Source organism: Bos taurus, chromosome 29 (assembly GCF_002263795.3).
Source record: "Bos taurus isolate L1 Dominette 01449 registration number 42190680 breed Hereford chromosome 29, ARS-UCD2.0, whole genome shotgun sequence".
Classification (NCBI taxonomy): Eukaryota; Metazoa; Chordata; class Mammalia; order Artiodactyla; family Bovidae; genus Bos; species Bos taurus.
The window spans coordinates 6,556,449-6,575,741 of NC_037356.1; the positions used below are offsets into that span (position 1 = coordinate 6,556,449).

At 41.2% G+C, this 19,293-nt stretch overlaps 1 protein-coding gene across 2 annotated transcripts in view; it reads left to right on the top strand.

Moving 5' to 3' along the window:
* Nucleotides 1–341: 341 nt before the first annotated feature.
* Nucleotides 342–19,293, top strand: part of GRM5 (glutamate metabotropic receptor 5) — a 644,941-nt gene continuing 625,989 nt past the window's right edge. For both annotated transcript variants that reach the window (XM_015461120.3, XM_024987445.2), the window contains exons 1-2: nucleotides 342–778; nucleotides 17,292–18,154. In XM_015461120.3, the coding sequence (XP_015316606.2) occupies nucleotides 17,494–18,154 (661 nt within the window). In that variant the 5' untranslated portion in view covers nucleotides 342–778; nucleotides 17,292–17,493. The remainder of the gene's footprint in view (nucleotides 779–17,291; nucleotides 18,155–19,293) is intronic.

Genomic DNA, 19,293 nt, shown 5'->3' on the forward strand with positions numbered 1-19,293 from the left:
AAAGAAGAAAGTTGGGTGGCAAGCTGTGATGTTCTTTGAATGAGGGTTGGGAAATACTCTAATTGATTCTAGTGCAAGGAAAATGAATGGCATCCTACTTTAAAGGTTGGGCACTCAGGTGATGGCAGGATGGTTTGAGAGTGATGTTTGAGAATACTGTAATCTGGGCAGAAGGGTTAGCAGAGAGAAGGGTTTCTAGGCTTCTAGGAGGCTACTGGCACCTGCCTAGTGTCCTTGACACCTCTGCCACTTGTGTGCAGAGGGCACAGGTGCCTGTTGCCCCTCAACACCAGCTCATCCTTAGAATATAAGGATGTGAATCCCAGGGATTGAGATGAGAAAGAGCACATGGGGAAACTCAAGTCCTAGGGGTGTGCCCCAATCCCCCGACCCTGGGAGCATCTGGCTGTGGAGCTGGTTTACCCATCCAGATTCGATCCGAAGTCTGTTTTCCTAAAGGAACTCACTGTGCCACTTGGTGGCACCAAAAAGTTGCGCTGAGAACTCTCTTCTCTATAAATACAAACTACCACCCCTCCCTCCTCCGCGCTTTCCCCCCCTTCCCCCCTTTCTCAGTAGCAGGGAGAATTGCTGCACACGCCGCCCTCAGCTCTGCTGTTCTGCGCGCACCGAGCGCAGGAGATGAGCTTAAGATCATCTTGGGGCGAGGGGAGCCCGGGACTGGAGAGGCCGACTATGCCCCGCTGATCCGCGCGGCCCAACTTTCTGGGGGGCTGGCTAGACCGCGACTCCCTGCCTGCTGCGCCGCCAACAGGGGGTAAGCTTGCGAAGTGTCTGTGTGCCTAGAGGGTCCCCGGGCCCACCGAGGACGAAGGAGCTGTAAGCTTGCGGGGTGCTCCCAGTTGTGTTTGGGGGAGGGGTCGCGGGTGGAGCGGCGGGGGTGGCCAGAACCTCGAGGTTGAAGCCGGCTCCATTCGCGGGTGGCTTCGGTTAAACCTGTTGGCGAGACAGGGCGAGAGCAATCGGGGAAAGGAGGGAATGGCCGGAGCTGGCGAGGAATTCTGCATGCCTTCGGGGGCGAGGTCCCGCGCCCTAAGGCCAGGGGCGGGCGTTTAGAATTCGGACTGGGCTCCACCGACCCACCCGAGGGCTCAGAATTCAGAGATGCGAAGGCAGAGGGGAAGAGAGGGGAGAACCGCTTCCCGGTGGATCGCTTGGCGGTGGTGACCGCGGCTCCGGCTGCGGGAGCACGGAGGACAGCGGGTGGTGCTGAAAGCACTCTCTCCGCTCCCGGTCCGGCCCTCCGGCTCTTTGCTCTCCCCTGGATGTAGCTTGCCCTTCGGACACAAAGCCCGCTAGTTACCTTCAAGCGGCATTGCCCAGGCTACAGCCACTTGGGAGAGAACCCGGGCAGGCCAACGAGCTAGCCAGGTGACCAGAGCCTCGCCTGCACCGGGACCTCACAGAGGGAAGAGGGCAGTCCACCTGGAGGGCTCAGGTGCTGGTGCTAGGTCTCCCTCCGGAGCAGGTGCTGTGGGGAAGGGAAATTGAGGGGCGGGTAACAAGTGCTTGTGCTCACTCAGGCACCATCTCCGTGCTGCCTAAGCTGAATCGAAAGCTCTCGAGTGAGCAGGCAGATAGACTCTCCCACAGTTTACTCTCCGCCGAGTTACTGACAGAGGCCAGTCGGAAGGCAGTGGCTTCCTGCCACCGTTTTGATTCCCTACGTGTTTCATTGTTCTGAGTCCCGTGAGACTGAGCTAGAGCTCATCTACTGGCCTTTTGAGGCAGCCAAGAAATCATTGTCGTGGGTTCTATGCAGCCCCCCACCCTACCCCCGTGGGGAGCTCAGCTTAGGCTTTCTGCAGAATCTTCTTGGCTATGCAACGTTCTAGACATTCTTTAGAGTTCCGAGTGTTCGGGCATGCCACCTCTTGTTAGGTGTGCTTTGTGTACCTCCTTCCTCTCATGGAGCACAGGGCATCTCCTTCAATTTCTCTCTTATATCCATTTAAAAATTAGTTGTGACTGTTTTTGTCCTTTATGGACGTCAGTTTCTGTTTAAAAGGATCTTTGGTTGGGACTTGAAAATCCTGCTTGGTGAGCTCGTCAGATTACTTGGTCTCCCAGACTCCAGCCTTCTCCAGCGGAAACCTTTTCAGCACTCCGGACAGATCCTACAAGGTTTGGGGGTTTTTTGGTTTGTTTTTGACGGATGGGAATAGAATGTAGTATTTCCTACATAACTGCTTGACTGTTTCTTTAAGAGAAAAGCTTTCCCTGATCATTAACTCCAAATATATTATTTAGGTAGTTTCATTGCACTCCCGAGACTGTTGCTATCCCAAGGTAATGTTTTGGCTGTAGGTTACGCTCAAAAAGAAACCGAACTCTTTAATGTTCATTTATTAAAGGGCATATTGAGATTGTTTGGAGGAGAGGGATGGTATTTGAATATTCAAGTACTTGCCCAGTTCTTCACTTTCCTTTCATAGGTAGACAAGCCTTTGCCATCACATCATGGTACACATTTTTTATGGACATAATGACAAATGTCAAGTCGAAAACTGAAAAATTCACTCATAGGTAAATTTTTTAATATGTCCAACCAGTACAAAATATGCAAACTTTGAGAATGTTGAAGCAACTACATAATATTTTCAGTTTTTACTCTGTTGACATTGTTATATTACCTATTCAATGATTTATCTCATTAAACATGTTTACTTTCATGACTAAAGGATTTTACTAATTCTAATTTTTTTACAATTCTTCAAAACATGTTGAAGGTTTTATGAGTTGTATTATATTGTTTCTTATGGTATTTTCAGAGCATTTTATAGAGAAAAACGAAATTAAATGCCAATGAAAGTAGAAAAATGTGAGATACAGTTAATTGTGAAAAATGTTGCACTTATTTGTGTACCATTTTTTCCTCAGGATTTCTGTCCTCATGAGATGAAGAGACACACTTATTCCTCCTTATACTTTTTGCTGTGTTATTTTAGTAGGTAGTTTAAACTAACTTCATAAACAGTGAAGATTGTTTTTTGATATATGGTGATATATGCTGAAAGTGATCAGTTTGGAGTTTGGATAAATTGAAGAGGTATTAATACAAAGCAGAAACCTTCTTACAATTGAGATATACAAGTCACTTTTAATATTCACAGAATTGTTAACACTAGTCCCAAAGTATCATTTAGTTATTTTCATTGAGTAGAGTTTGGGGAATATAAGAATATAGGAGCATCAGAAGACATATTTTAAACATATGACATGCTTATATAACATGAGAAAATTTAAATTTTGATTTTACATTTTAACTATTTGAAACTAAGAAAACATTTTCTTGATATTTCTTTCTCTCAGTTGGTTAAAATGTAGTTCTATAACAGTTCTAAGAAACATCATGTCATAAGCTTACTTTCATTTCCTTTAAATTCTCAAACAGAAGGAAAAATATTTAGATTTTACCAGTTCTAATCTCATTTGAATTGTGTTTGCCTTTAGTCGGAAGGGAAACTAAGCAAAGGTCTTGATGCAGGCTTATCTCTGCTCTTATAACTATCATTTATTGAGCATAGGCACCATGCCAAGTATTAAATATGTTAATTAATACATATAACAATCATACAAGGCAGTGATTTTTCTGTCGTTAAAACTGAGGGCTTTTTCCTTTCATTGTCATGTAGCAGAGAAGTGGAAAAATAAAATTATATGTGTATATAATTTTATACACATAACTGCATACATAACTCTCTCTCCACACACACACTTATACACATGAATCTGATTTGTTTGGAACTCAGACTTATCCTTTTCCCATTATATTGTTTTTGTTGTTTAGTTGCTAAGTTGTGTCCTACTCTGAGGCCCCTTGGACTGTAGCCCACCAGGCTCCTCTGTCCATGGAGGAGTGGACTGCCATTTCCTTCTCCAGGGATCTTCCTGACCCAGAGATCGAACCTGGGTTTCCTGCATTGGCAGGTGGATTCTTTACTGCTGAGCTATTAGGTAACTTTAATCTGTGATGTGGCTAAGCACCATGGAATGATTTCATTGTGGTTTCCAGTGACTTATGATACAATTGGGAGTACAGACCCTTGCACAAGATTGCTTGAGTTTGAATCCCAGCTTTGTGGCTTATTAGCTATGTGACCTTGGGCAAATTACTTAGCATTGCTCTGCCTCTCTTCCTCATTTTTGAAATGAGGAACAGGTTGTAACACTATTAACCTCATTGAGTGATTATGGTGAATTAATTACACAAATAGGCTTCTCTGGTGACTCAGTTGGAGAAGCCAATGGCACCCAACTCCAGTACTCTTGCTTGGAAAATCCCATGGATGGAGGAACCTGGTGGGCTGCAGTCCATGGGGTCGCTAAGAGTCAGACATGACTGAGGGACTTCACTTTTCACTTTCATGCATTGGAAAAGGAAATGGCAACCCACTCCAGTGTTCTTGCCTGGAGAATCCCAGGGATGGGGGAGCCTGGTGGGCTGCCGTCTATGAGGTCACACAGAGTCGGACACGACTGAAGCGACTTAGCAGCAGGTGACTCAGTGGTAAATAATTCACCTGCCAGTGCAGGATACATGGGATCAATCCCTGGATCAGGAAGATCCCCTGGAGAAGGAAATGGCAACCCACTCCTGTATTCTTACCTGGAGAATCCCGTGGAGAGAGGAGCCTAGTGGGCTACAGTCCATGGGGTCTTAAGAATCGGACCCAGCTGAGTGACTAAACCACCACCACCAATATCATCTTTGACAGTTTACTCTGTATTTCTCAAATTGATATTCAAAACAAGAAACGCAGCCAGAAACAAGTTACAGTGTAAAGGAGAAAGGCAAGTCTATTCCAAACTACTCTCCTTAGAATTATTAGAACATTTCAGAAAAAGGCTTTGTGGGAGTGACACATCCAGATGGCTCTTACTTGTCTTCTTTTTTTGATGATTATGTAGACCTTGACAGGATGAGTTTCAAGTAAATCAGCAATTTTCAATTGGCAATGGCTTTGACCTGCAAGGAACATTTGACAGAGTCTAGAGACATTTTTATTCGTCACAAGGATGAGGAGGTGTGTGCTATTGGCATCTGCAGATCAGGATGCTCTAAGCATCCTGCAATGCATAGGATGGCAGCCTGCCAAAACCTCCAAAATTACCTAGTCCAAAATGGCAACAGGTGTAAGGTCAAGAAAGCCTAATCTAAATGATTCTATGAAACAGTTAGCTATATTTATTAGGCTTGTTTGTGTGGCTTCTAAATGTAGCTGACTCACATTACATAAGAATTTGGTGGAAAGTTGAATTTCCAAAATGTTTTGTAGCCAGTGCATAAGGTTTAACTAACCATCCCATTTGGTCAGATGGGAAGCAGTAGCATCTGATTATGTTGAGTGTGGGTTTCGGAGCCAGAGAGAATTGAATTTATGTCCTGACTCTGCCATTCATTATATGTGTGAGACCTCTGGCAAGAGTCTTCACCTGTAAACCTCAATTTCAAGAGAGATTTAATGTAGGTAGTAATCATACCTACCCCATAAGGTCATCGTGAGACTTACATTAAATTATGCTTATATATTATTTAGCACAAAGTAGGCACTCAATAAATATTAGCTATTAATAAGTAACTAGAGATTGAGTTAGAAATGCAAAAGCACGTTTTCAAGCACCTGATGTTGGGTAATACAATATGCACAATAATGCTCTACAGTCTTTTGAGGTGTGCCATAAATAACAAGAAAGCAGCAAAGGCTGCAAAATAGGAAGAAGTTTAGAATCCCTGCTTGACAATTCAATTGAGACTAGTTAACAGTTGATCACATCATTTTTATTGCTTTGCTTTAAAGGCTGTTTTAGGTCTTCATGGACTACTAAACCAGTTGTGTAATGATTTAAGATGATTTAGTGAGCTTTATTCTACTGCCAGCACCTTTTAATTAATGCATAAAATTACAGACTTCACTTTTGCACAATGTTATTTTATGGCCCCTTTTTGCTTTAAGGGGATTTCAGTTTAAATATGGCATATTTTTCGTCCTGGGCTAGATGGAGGGGGTGCTGGATTTTCCTATTTACAAGGTCACAGATGTGTGCTTGAGATAGCTATGACAATGGAGCTTTCCCCAGACTACGATGCTCTCGGTATCATTATACCCCAAAGTGTCTCTTATCTATGGGATGCACTTGTTTTCAGGAAAATGTATCCGAGGCATCCGTGCACATGCAGTATTGATACCCCTATCTGTGAGGAGGCTGCTGCTCAGGCAGAAGGAATCATTTTAGTGCTGATATCTTGAGCTGTGTGATTTGCTTGTGTGGGGATTAAGTTATATAAGAGACATCTGTGCCAGAAAGATGGTCAGCATTTGAGAAAATTGTTGAGAATAAGACAATGCGACTGTGAATCTGATTACTATGTAAGTTGCCATTTATGCTAAATTCTGTCCACCAATAGTTTCTTCTCCATCTTCACTTAGGATACAATATGAGACCGTATGGTTCCCTGAGGCACAGTACTTTTATGCATATTAAATATATGTCTATTTTCTATAATGGGGTAGAGATTGATTTTATTATGGTATGAACCTAGAATATTGAATAAAGTAGTCCAGTGCTTCTGAGGAGAAGACAATGGCACCCCACTCCAGTACTGTTGCCTGGAAAATCCCATGGATGGTGGAGCCTGGTAGGCTGCAGTCCATGAGGTTGCTAAGAGTCGGACACGACTGAGCAACTTCACTTTCACTTTTCACTTTCATGGATTAGAGAAGGAAATGGCAACCCACTCCAGTGTTCTTGCCTGGAGAATCCCAGGGATCAGGGAGCCTGGTGGAGGGCCGTCTATGGGGTCACACAGAGTCGGACACAACTGAAGGGACTTAGCAGCAGCAGCAGCAGTGCTTCTGAAAATAGGACCCTGAACCAAAATATCATGTAAGTTATAGTATTTATGTAAACTCTTATCATTTACTACTTTTGATTGAATTATAGAGTACTGCATATATTTAGATCACAGGTCTATAATATTTTGAAAGCTTTTAAAATTACTGTGATAATTAACTTCTTCCCATTATAACAAGAAAAAATATATAGAATATATATTCACATATATATGAATTAAAAAAATATATAGCTAACCCTGCCACATCAGAGTTATAACTTAAAGCAATAATTTGTTCTCTTGGGGATTCTGTTCTGATATATGAAATGGCAATAATCAGACCTTCTGAGTGGTAATTTTGTTTAGTTTAAAATGGGATTAAAAGGGAAAAGGCTCTGTATGCTGAAAATAAAATAATATGATTTTACTATCCTTTTTTTTCCTATAAGACCCTTTTCTATAAGAAAATAAAATAATATGATTTTACTATCCTTTTTTTTCCTATAAGACCTTTTCCTATAAGACCCTTTCCTATAAGACCCTTAAATAAATGAGTGGACCTCCTGATGCAATAGCTAGGGAGAAAGGGCCTCACTCATGAACTTATATAGAAGCAAGAGAGAGCAGGTTCTTATGGAAAGAACACTGTGTGATACAAAGAATTAATAAGCTTAAGGAGAAAGGACTGAGAGTGAAGTTAATGCCACCTTTTACAGTCTAAGTTCATAGACTGTAAAACGTGAAAAGATTTATGCCGGCAACATCATGCATTTGTCCTACAGAAATACATTGAAAAGTAATTAAAGTGCAACACTGTTTATGATAGTAGTAAAATCTATGAGGAATCTAAATATTCAAAAATAGGGAATAATTAAATTTCTGTACATTCATATAATTGAATATGATGCAGCTGTTTGAAAGAAATAGGAGTTCCAAGTGTGAATCTCGACTCTGCTATTCACTTGCTTTAGAATCTTAGCCAAACCATCCTATCTCTCTGAGTCCTAGATATGTCAAGTGAAAATATGCATAAAATGATCTATCTTGCAGTTTTTTTAATGATAGTTAAATGACATTTCATGTGAAATGCTAGCCTAGAACATAGTAAGCTGTGGTGAATTATAATCTTATCATTATCCCCATCTTCAAAATGAGCTAATCTCAAAAGATATTTATAATACATTATATAGAGAAGAATAAAATATATTGCATTGTGGATTTCATACTAATATTCCATTTAAATAAAGTCTCTGTGTTAGAGATTATATGCTTAGAGAATTATAGAAAAGCAGAACCAAGTTTCAGGATGTGATTAAATACTAGTTTTGAGATGATATTTTGCTGGGTTCTAGTCCCAGTCAATGGACATGAGTTTGAGTAAGCTCCGGGAGTTGGTGATGGACAGGGAGGCCTGGTGCGCTGCAGTGCATGGGGTCGCAAAGAGTCAGACACAACTGAGCGGCTGAACTGAGTCCTAGTTCTGCTAAAAGGCATTATTCTTCATGAGTCTCAATTAAACTATATCATATAGAACTCTCCCTAGTTCTGTGTTGCTGTTTTTCTTCATATATCGAGAAGCCACGTGGAACACCAGAGGTTTCTCCCTCCTACTTCGGTTAGTCTGTACTTCTCTTTTTGGTGGTCTCTGTTGCCTGGACCCATTGGACAGGAGGATTTTCATGATCTGTTTTTTAATTTTCCATAGTGGGATGGGGGCACGTGTTTAAATCTCAGTCAAGTAGCTGACCAAAGCGCCTGGTGGAGGCAGTTCCCTTTATTCCTTTGTTCAGCAGAATTTATTGAATATGCATTTTGTGTAAGGATTATATCAGGTGTTGTATATGGCACAAATTTACTCTTTTAAGGGTTTGAAGTCTGTCTGAAGACAAAACTTGTGTATAAATAGTGATAGTGTTGTGGTTTAGTCACTCAGTTGTGTTCAACTCTTTGTGACCCCCTGGACTGTAACCCACCAGGCTCCTCTGTCCATGGGATTCTCCAGGCAAGAATGCAGGACTGGGTAGCCATTCCATTCTCTAGGGGATCTTCCCAACCAGGGATCGAACCTGGGTCTCCTACATTGCAGGCAGATTCTTTCCCATCTGAGCCACTAGTTCAGTTCAGTTCAGTCACTCAGTCACGTCTGACTCTTTGCGACCCCATGAATCGCAGCACGCCAGGCCTCCCTGTTCATCACCAACTCCCAGAGTTTACTCAAACTCATGTGCATCGAGTCGGTGATGCCATCCAACCATCTCATCCTCTGTTGTCCCCTTCTCCTCCTGCCCCCAATCCCTCCCAGCATCAGGGTCTTTTCCAATGAGTCAGCTCTTTGCATCAGGTGGCCAAAGTATTAGAGTTTCAGCTTCAGCATCAGTCCTTCAAATGAACACCTAGGACTGATCTCCTTTAGGATGGACTGGTTGGATCTCCATGCAGTCCAGGGGACTCTCAAGAGTCTTTTCCAAGACCACAGTTCAGAAGCATCAATTCTTCGGCGCTCAGCTTGCTTCATAGTCCAACTCTCACATCCATACATGACCACTAGAAAAACCATAGCCTTGACTAGATGGACTCTTTGTTGGCAGAGTAATGTCTCTGCTTTTGAATATGCTATCTAGGTTGGTCATAACTTTCCTTCCAAGGAGTAAGTGTCTTTTAATTTCACGGCTGCAATCACCATCTGCACTGATTTTGGAGCCCCCCAAAATAAAATCTGACACTGTTTCCACTGTTTCCCCATCTATTTCCCATGAAGTGATGGGACCAGATGCCATGATCTTCGTTTTCTGAATGTTGAGCTTTAAGCCAACTTTTAAACTCTCCTCTTTCACTTTCATCAAGAGCTTTTTAGTTCTTCTTCACTTTCTTCCATAAGGGTAGTGTCATCTGCATATCTGAGGTTATTGATATTTCTCCCAGAAATCTTGATTCCAGTTTTTGCTTCTTCCAGCCCAGCGTTTCTCATGATGTACTCTGCATATAAGTTAAATAAGCAGGGTGACAATGTACAGCCTTGATGGACTCCTTTCCCTATTTGGAACCAGTCTGTTGTTCCATGTCCAGTTCTAACTGTTGCTTCCTGACCTGCATATAGGTTTCTCAAGAGGCAGGTCAGGTGGTCTGGTATTCCCATCTCTTTCAGAATTCTCCACAGTTTATTGTGATTCAAGCCCATAAATAGCTATACTCTTAGCTGCTTAATAAATCATATGAAAAAGTATGGATGAAAATGCCTCTTAAACGGAGAGAATAGAGTATGTCCTGCAAGGTGAGGGACCTGGGGAGATTTTATAAAGAGAATATTTAAAAATATTACTTCATTCTATCCACATTAATCTTTGAGGTAGTTACTGTTCTCATTCCAGTTAGACTCAGAAAGACTAAGTGATCAAGAGCGCACAACCAGCCCATGGCAGTGCCAGGATTTAAACCCAGGTTTTCTTGACTCCAAGCCAATGCTCTTAAAAAACTCTGCCTTAAAAGCCATGAAACAAGAGCATATCAGGGCTAAGTTCCAGTGTGAACAGAACCACTGGGGCAAAGGGATATACACCCAGAAGAGAAAAAAATTTAACTTGACTAGCAGACACCCTGGGCTTCCCTCATAGCTCAGTTGGTAAAGAATCCACCTGCAATGCAGGATACCCTGGTTCAATTCCTGGATTGGGAAGATCCCCTGGAGAAGGGAAAGGCTACCCACTCCAATATTCTGGCCTGGAAAATTCCATGGACTGTGTAGTCCATGGGATCACAAAGAGTCGGACACAACTGAGTGACTTGCACTTTCAGCAGACACCCAAGTAGGGGGCAGTTTTAGGAGAGATCAGGGCACAAGGAAGACTGGGATAGCAATTTGGAAAGCAGATCGCTCAGTCCAACACTTAAAAAATACTACAAATAACGAGTAGTCTTGATAGCAGAAATTCAGAAAATTACAAAACAAAGGTAAAAAGCAAAGAAGAAATTAAAAATTATGCATATTCCCACCACCCAGTGGACATCTCATCATATCAGTTCAAACTGCAGGGAGATCAAACCAGTCAATCCTAAAGGAAATCAACCCTGAGTATTGATTGGAAGGACTGATGCTGAAGCTACAATACTTTGACCACCTGATGTGAGGAGCTGACTCTTTGGAAAAGACCCTGATGATGGGAAAGATTGGAGATAGGAGAAGAAGGGATCAATGTAGAATAAGATGGTTGGATTGTATCACTGACTCAATGGACATGAGTTTGGGCAAACTCTGGGAGATAGTAAAGGTCAGGGAAGCCTGGCATGCTGCAGTTCATGGGGTCACAAAGAGTTGGACACAACTTAGCGACCAAACAGCAACGTTTCCAGACCATGTGTGCGTACATCCACACTCATAATATTTCTTGTGAAAACACAGCCGTATCCGTTTTTTAATTTTTCTCAATATGTGTATAGTTCACTTTTCATCTCCCCTCCCCACACTTTACAAGATAAGCTTTCTATTCAAATTTTTTTTTCAGTCTCTTTTACTGGTTTCTCCTTGTCTCTGGGTCTTTCGGAGTTTAAACATTGGAATTCCTTGGGGGCTTAGTCTCAGAAGTAGTTTCCTTTCTCTAATTCCTAGGTCATTTCATCCAGTTTCGTGGTGTCCAAAAAAAAAAAAAGTCATACCAATGCCCCTTCCATTTATATCTCCTATGAAGAGCTCTCTGTAGAATTTCAATCTCAGATGCTTATTAAATATCTCTTTTTAAATTTCTACCAAGTATTAAGGTGGTGCTGGTGGTAAAGAATCTGCCTGCCGGTTCAGGTAGATGAAAAGATGTGGGCTTGATCCCTAGGTGGATTAGATCCTTTGGAGGAGGAATTGGCAACTCACTCCAGTATTCTTGCCTGGAGATTCTCATGGACAGAGGAACCTGGCTGGCTAAAGTCCATGGGGTCACAAAGAGTCACATGCATTAAAAATTGATGTATTAAAAAACTGAGTTTTGGTTATCTCCCCCCAAGTCTGTTCTTCTACAGTTTTCTGTCAACATGACACTGTCTTTTGTTTGACTAACCTGAAACCTTAGTGTCCTCACTGATTCTTCTCTTTCCTTCGTAGCCCCAGTCAGATCTGAAAGCAAACACTTCCACTCTATGGTCGAGATAGATTCAGAATCCTATCAGTTCTCAACCACCTATACTACCATCTCCCTAAGCCAAGCCGCTGTCATCTTTCCCACCTGAATTGCTGCAGCAGTTTCCCCAGTACTTCTTTGGTTCTGCCTCTGTGCCCATATTCTTGTTGAAGAGTTGGTCATCTGTGTCCCTTCTCTGTTAAAAACTCCTTGAACAGTTGGTCCTTGTCTGTCCCTCCCTCTGCTGAAAATTCTTCCAGAAAGTCACTCTCACAGTTTTAAAGCCGAAGTTTTTTAAAGTCCAAAAAGGCTTTGGTCATCTCTCTAGCTCTCAGACATGCCTTCTTCCTCTCTCCCCAGTTTTACTTCACTTCAGTCACCCCGGCCTTCTTGCTGTCTCTCAGCACACTAAGTATAAACCTGCCTTAGGGACTTAGCCTTTTTTTCTTTTTTTTAACCTGAAATTTTTGTTCCCTCGATATTTGCATGACTCATTTTCTTTCACAAATTTTGCAATTTAAACTTCTTTGGCTACGTTAGAAATTTTTGTTTTTCCTATGTCTTGACCCTTTCTGCCTTCCTTCCCTGCATTACTGTTTCTCTGTAATCTTCATTACTGTGTATCATACACTATTTTACCTCCTTACCTTGTTTGACAAACCACCTTGGGTTACAGGATCCAGTGAGGGTGTGAATTTGTGTCTTCTTTGTCTACGATTGAATCCTCTGCAACTAGAAGAGTGCTTATTACAGAACAGTTACTTAATAGAGACTTACTAGACAAATGAGTGATGCTGTCAGAGTTAGGATATATTCTACTGATCTATTTGGAATTTATGCTCTATTAATTTCTTGTAGTTTGGAAGCACATAGGATGACTTGTTGCCTAATAATATACTGAGTCATAGCACAGTTCTGTCAAATTTCTAAGTCATAATTTATTTCAAAGTATATTGCATGGGCCAAAAAGTTTGTTTGGATTTTTCCGTAAGATGTAACAGAAGAACCTGAACAAACTTTTTTCCAACCCAATACTTTCCAGGTATCTGAGGTTCATAGCTAGTGTCAGTAACATACAGTCCCTGTGTGCAGTCAAGGCAGATGATGAAGCAATCATTGATTTATCATCTGGCAGGTCACAGTCTAGTGGCCGATGCCAGGGCAATAAAAATACATTTGAGCTAGATAGCCATACACTTCTGTACCTTCTTCTGTGTGCTGATTCATCACTCTCTAGTTTTTAAGCAAACTCCTGTTAGATTCTATGTCTCTTGGAAGTTCAAACTATGTTGGGTGGCCCCTCTCATTTTTCATGGACTTTGGAAATGACCTCTTTTGAAAGAAAGGTAAGTAATGTGACCAGGGATGATACAGAGAGTATGTTATAGAGTTACTAGGTGTAGACATGAATTCTAGCTCCACAACTCTTTAAGTGATTGGCTTGTTTTTAAGTTCCAAAACCCATTATGTCATTAGGAAAATAGAGATAATAAAATAATACCTACGTCTCTGGGTTGTTATAAGGATTTTTGATATACACACAACACATACAAAGGCATACCCACATACAGACCTAGATATACAGTGGACATAGTATATAATCTGTGGGAATGAGAAAAAGAGATCCTTGCATGTGTCTGTTCTTATAAAGTGCTCAGGAAACTCTCTTGTCTTTCTGACATCATATGTTCTTTCTTTTCCTGCTTCCTTCCTGAGCTGCCTGCTTTACCACAACCTTGCCTCTTTGGGGACTTCCTTTTCAGCCGCACTTTTTCTTTATTTATACTTGGTCTTCCCTGGTGGCTCAGACACTAAAGCATCTGCTTACAATGAGGGAGACCCGGGTTCGATCCCTGGGTTGGGAAGATCCCGTGGAGAAGAAAATGGCAGCCTACTCCAGTACTCTTACCTGGAAAACCCCATGGACGGAGGAGCCTGGTAGGGTACAGTCCATGGTGTCGCAAAAAGTTGGATATGACTGAGCGACTTCACTTTCACTTTCATACTTGCTCTTCAGGTAATATTACTCATTCCAAAAGATTTATATATTGGTGACCCTCAATTTATATCTATAACCCAAAATGCTTCTCTCGGTCCAGCCTTACAAATCTACTTTCTTCTTCGACAGCTATACCTGGATGCTTCCAAAGCGTCTCAAATTTAACATGTTCAGAAGAAAAATCATTGTTTTCCTTTGCTTTCATCTGTTTCTGTTCCAGTCGATCCTATCTCTATTAAATAGTATCCCAAATATGCCAGTTTTATAGACTCAAAACCCAGGAGTAGACCCTAATTCCCCTCTACCTTACCCAGATCCAATCCATCAGCAAGTCCAGTTGATTCTACTGGCAAAAGATATCTGATTGTGTCCACTTCTCTCCGTATCCTTGTCACCAGTCACAGCCAAGTCATTATCATCTCTCACCTAGAGTATCATGTCTCCTTATCAAGTCCACTGTCCAGAACAACGACAGTCTTTTCTAAGGCTTTATGTGCCTGTCATTTGTTTACACCTCCTCAATGGCTTTCGGTTGCACTTACGCTCCAAATTCCTTTGATGAGCTTACCAGACCCTACATGGTCTGGCCCTTTCTTATCTTTCCAATCTCATCTTGTACCACAGTTGCACTCACCCTTTATGTTCTAACCACACTTTTCCCATGACTGACTCAGTTTCTTTCTTCATTTTATTGTTTGCATTCATCAGGTTCCAGCTAAAGTCAGGTTTTCAGTGTATTCATCTGTAATCTCCATGAGTGTGGTAAGCATGTACACCCTGTTCTCTCTTGAATATTTGATTCCCAGGAGAGAGTCATAGCATGGGACATAAATATATGTTCAATAAGTTAATGAATAAATGCCTGGTGTATGATGAGTGCTCAATGAAAGATAATAAGGGTAATCATCAGTGTACTTCACTGCACTTGTTACATTAGTCTCTCCCACTCCATAGTTAATAGATATTCATTGAATGAGTTAAATAATTTAGCCTATCATGAGAAGATTATATATATATGTATATATATATATATATATACACATATACACACACATATATATATTCTCAGTACATGGGGCTTGCTGGAAACAACTAATAAATACATGAAACTGGTATTTAAAATTCATTAGTTTGATGTGCTGCTTCTAGCCTCACATCACTTTGATGTTCTTACATAATAAAAATGAGCCCTGTTTGCTTACTAGATTTTCTCACTAACACTCTGGATTAAATGAGAGATTGTGATTGCTTTTACTTCAGATTTTTTCTGTCTGCAGTAGAATTCACATGATCATGAGAATAAGCATTGGTCTCCAAGTCTTTGCTAAGCAAAGTGAAGGGAAAGCTTGAAAATATTCAGATAATTTCCCAGTGACAAAATGTCTTTGCTTCCTTCCCCCCTTGCTTACAGTGCCAATTTCCATACAGAAGCTGATTTTTCCTTTAAATATTGCTGAAAATCTAGTTGTTCTGGAACATCTAGCTATTTTGATGACAGGTTTGTGTGTGTGTGTGTATGTGTGTTTGGCAATATATAGAGGAAGCCTTTTTCTGTTGCCATAGGAGCCAGTGGAAGGAAATGATGAAAATGAAGGTGAGAGTGATTAGAAATGTGATTCAGGTTATATTCATTTTGTGTCTGGACTAGAATTTTTGCAGATCTGATGAGTTTTGAAAACCATTAGTATTCTTGAAGAAGCATCATAATTACATAAATTCCTGAAGCAACATCACCTGTCTTTGAAAGAGACAGATTAGGGAATTAGTCACTTTAAAACAATTTGACATCCTTGGCTGGAGGAGTGGATATCTTAAAAAATAAGTCTTTTGAACAACCCTTTAAATAAACCAAATCACCAATCTGTCCATTGTTTTTCTTTCTTTCTTTCTTTCTTTTTTTTTTTTTTTACAAATCATGCTAGAATTTGCTGTAGGCAACCTGGGGCAATTTTTTTTCTTATTCCCAGGAGTTTAAACTGAATTAGATGACTGTATTCATAGCTGTCTTAAGTTTCTACTTGGAAGTGTAGTTCTACATACTCATCTTTCCAGCCCTTTGAGTCTTCATGATGTGGAAATTTTTCCTGAATCAGGAGTAAAGGACTGATTACTGTCAATTTTATTACAGGACTTTGTAATTACTTTGAAGACTCTGGAGAATTAAGTGGGTTGCCAGAGAATTTTCTGTCCTCACCACCTAGCCACCAAATGCCCTTGGAAATTTAATAACAGAAAAAAATCATCTCTTTATATAACCCCTTTCAATATACAAAACATTTGCATAGCTGATATCTTATATTAATTCCCATAAGGGCAGCCTAGCACATGTTATCCCCATTTTTCAGATGACAAAATTCTGGTGCTGAGAGGTTAAAACAATTTAGTAACAGTTCTTAGTAGCATAACTGGAATTTGAATATTATTTTCTGCAAAAGTCGGTACACATTTCACTATGCCTATGTACTTGGGGTTGCTTTACTTTATAAATCTTCCATACCTCTTCCTTCTATCCTATAGTTCATTTAATGTGCAAATATCAATCTGGCCTCATTTGTTATTTTCTGTATTGTATGGAAACTAAACAATACTTGTTGGGAAGATCATTCAACTTGCTTTATATTGCATTTGAAAGGGAGGATGTAAGCTTTTTTTGAAGTAACTTTTTTTTAATTGCATACTCAATACATGTCCAATGCTGGAAATTTGGAAGGAAACAAAGAACGTTTTAGAAAAAGAAGCAAAAAAACCCATTATTTTTATTGGATATCACTAGTGTTTAACATTTTGGGATTTTTTTTTTTTTTAAGATTTTTGTTCATGACATGCTTCTTATTTTAGGATACTTTCCCTCACCTCTGTGTGATAATATAGGTTGACCTCCCACACATAATTTTTGGTTTTGTGTACTCCATATAGGGCTTCTCTGGTGGCTCAGATGGTAAAGAACTTGCTTGTAATGCAGGTGACCCAGGTTTGATCCCTGTGTTGGGCAGATCCCCTGGAGAAGGAAATGGCAACCCACTCCAGTATTCTTGCTTGGAGAATTCCATGGACACAGGAGCCTGGCGGGCTACAGTCCATGGAGTCTTAAACACAACTGATCAACTTATTCCATACGAACAAATAAAGAAATTAATCTAAGCAAAGTAGGGTCAAGATGCTTAGCAAGCTGCTTTTATTGAATCACAAAATCACAAAGGAGACAAGAAAAAGATTTTGGGATTCTTTTTTTCAAGTTACATCATAAGCACTCTCTTTCTCTGCTACCATAAACAGAAGTTCCCAAACTGGTTATACTTCTGTTGTTAAATCCCCTTTCTGTTTACTTTTCCAGGTGTTGAAGATGATGATCACATGGATGCATTTAACCACATGGTCCCTGGAGACATGATGGTCCTTTAGCAAGCACATCTAAAGTACTGGCCTGACTTTTTGGGTTGCCACTCACCATCGGACATCGTTGGATTCCATCTGTCAGAACCCTCCTAAATTTTCCCCACCATGCTGTCTTTATTAGCTTGAACTCCTTCCCTAAAATGGTCCTTCTGTTGATCCTGTCAGTCCTGCTTTTGAAAGAAAATGTCCGTGGGAGCGCACAGTCCAGCGAGCGGAGGGTGGTGGCGCACATGCCGGGCGACATCATCATCGGGGCTCTGTTTTCGGTCCACCACCAGCCCACTGTGGACAAGGTTCACGAGCGCAAGTGCGGGGCGGTGCGGGAGCAGTACGGCATCCAGCGGGTGGAGGCCATGCTGCACACGCTGGAGAGGATCAACTCGGACCCCACGCTCCTGCCCAACATCACGCTGGGCTGCGAGATCCGGGACTCCTGCTGGCACTCGGCCGTGGCCCTGGAGCAGAGCATCGAGTTCATAAGGGACTCGCTCATTTCTTCGGAGGAAGAGGAAGGCCTGGTGCGCTGCGTGGATGGCTCTTCATCGTCCTTCCGCTCCAAGAAGCCCATTGTGGGGGTCATCGGGCCGGGCTCCAGTTCGGTGGCCATTCAGGTCCAGAACCTGCTCCAGCTTTTCAACATACCTCAAATCGCCTACTCGGCCACAAGCATGGATCTGAGCGACAAAACTCTGTTCAAGTACTTCATGAGGGTCGTGCCTTCCGATGCCCAGCAGGCACGCGCCATGGTGGACATCGTGAAGAGGTACAATTGGACCTACGTGTCGGCCGTGCACACAGAAGGTGAGTCTTTACCACTCTGAGTATGTCTCGTGCCCTCTAGCCTCCCAGTTAGCACTTCAAGGTTTGAGGGCTAAAATTGTCCTCATCATTTGAGATTCTTTGAGTGTCTCAGTTATACCAGTTATATAAGAAGGGACAGGATAGAGGATGTCTAGAGCAATACAGATTTAAGCTAAGGTGACTGGATACCTGGCCATCATTTGGCAAAATGTATGCTTTATGTTTGTTTGTTTTGGCTTACTATTATATTATTTGTACGTCTTCTATAATGATGCTAGGGACTTTTAAGTTCCAGATCTTCACTGAACTCCTGACATTTTCAACAGTTGCTCTGAGTGCCCTCTGAGAGGCTCTGTGTTAAAGGGAGTTACCCTTAAGTACACATCAGGCCTCAAGGCAGCCAGATCTGGCCCAGGTATGTTGTAAGAGGAAATGACCAAACAGTTTACTCTAACGACTATCTTTCAGTAGTGTGTCTGGTTAAATCTGAAATGGAGATGTGTTAGTTCTATCCTTGTATGAGACATTCTCTGGAAGTGTAAGTTTTAATAATTTAATGTTAGTTGGTTTTGAAATTTATTGCTGCTTTATGCTGAAAGCATTGTGAGGGAGGAAAATATGACTGAGGTCTTATACCAGATAATATTAGCCTTATTTATTGTTGATAGTGCTTTTCAAGTTCTTTTGTATAATTTGTTAATTCTCAACCAAGACTGTTTGAACAATAGGTTTGATTGGACCTACAGAGGTTAAGACGCAAATCGTGAGGTTTGCTCATCATGCAACACTCTTTCTAAGAAAGCATGCTGCCTGTGCTTAAACACTGTGGTATACCAAAGAAGATGAACAATACTTTGTTAGGATTAGCTGAGATTTTAAAATTCTGCAATAACACTGTCTGTACGTTCCAAATAATCTAGTCTTGTAAACTGTGAGATTAAGTTATTAGGAAATTAATGAAATGGCCAGAATAAGACTACTTCATAGGTTGGGAGCCAATCACCAGTTAGATTTAGCAAACCTTTCATTCAATGTCAAGTAGCGTAATATGGATTGCACTGTGTGGCCACTCAATAATATTCAGAGTTGCACAAACATAAAATAATAAGCCTCTACTCTGGATTAAGACTTCTATGCCT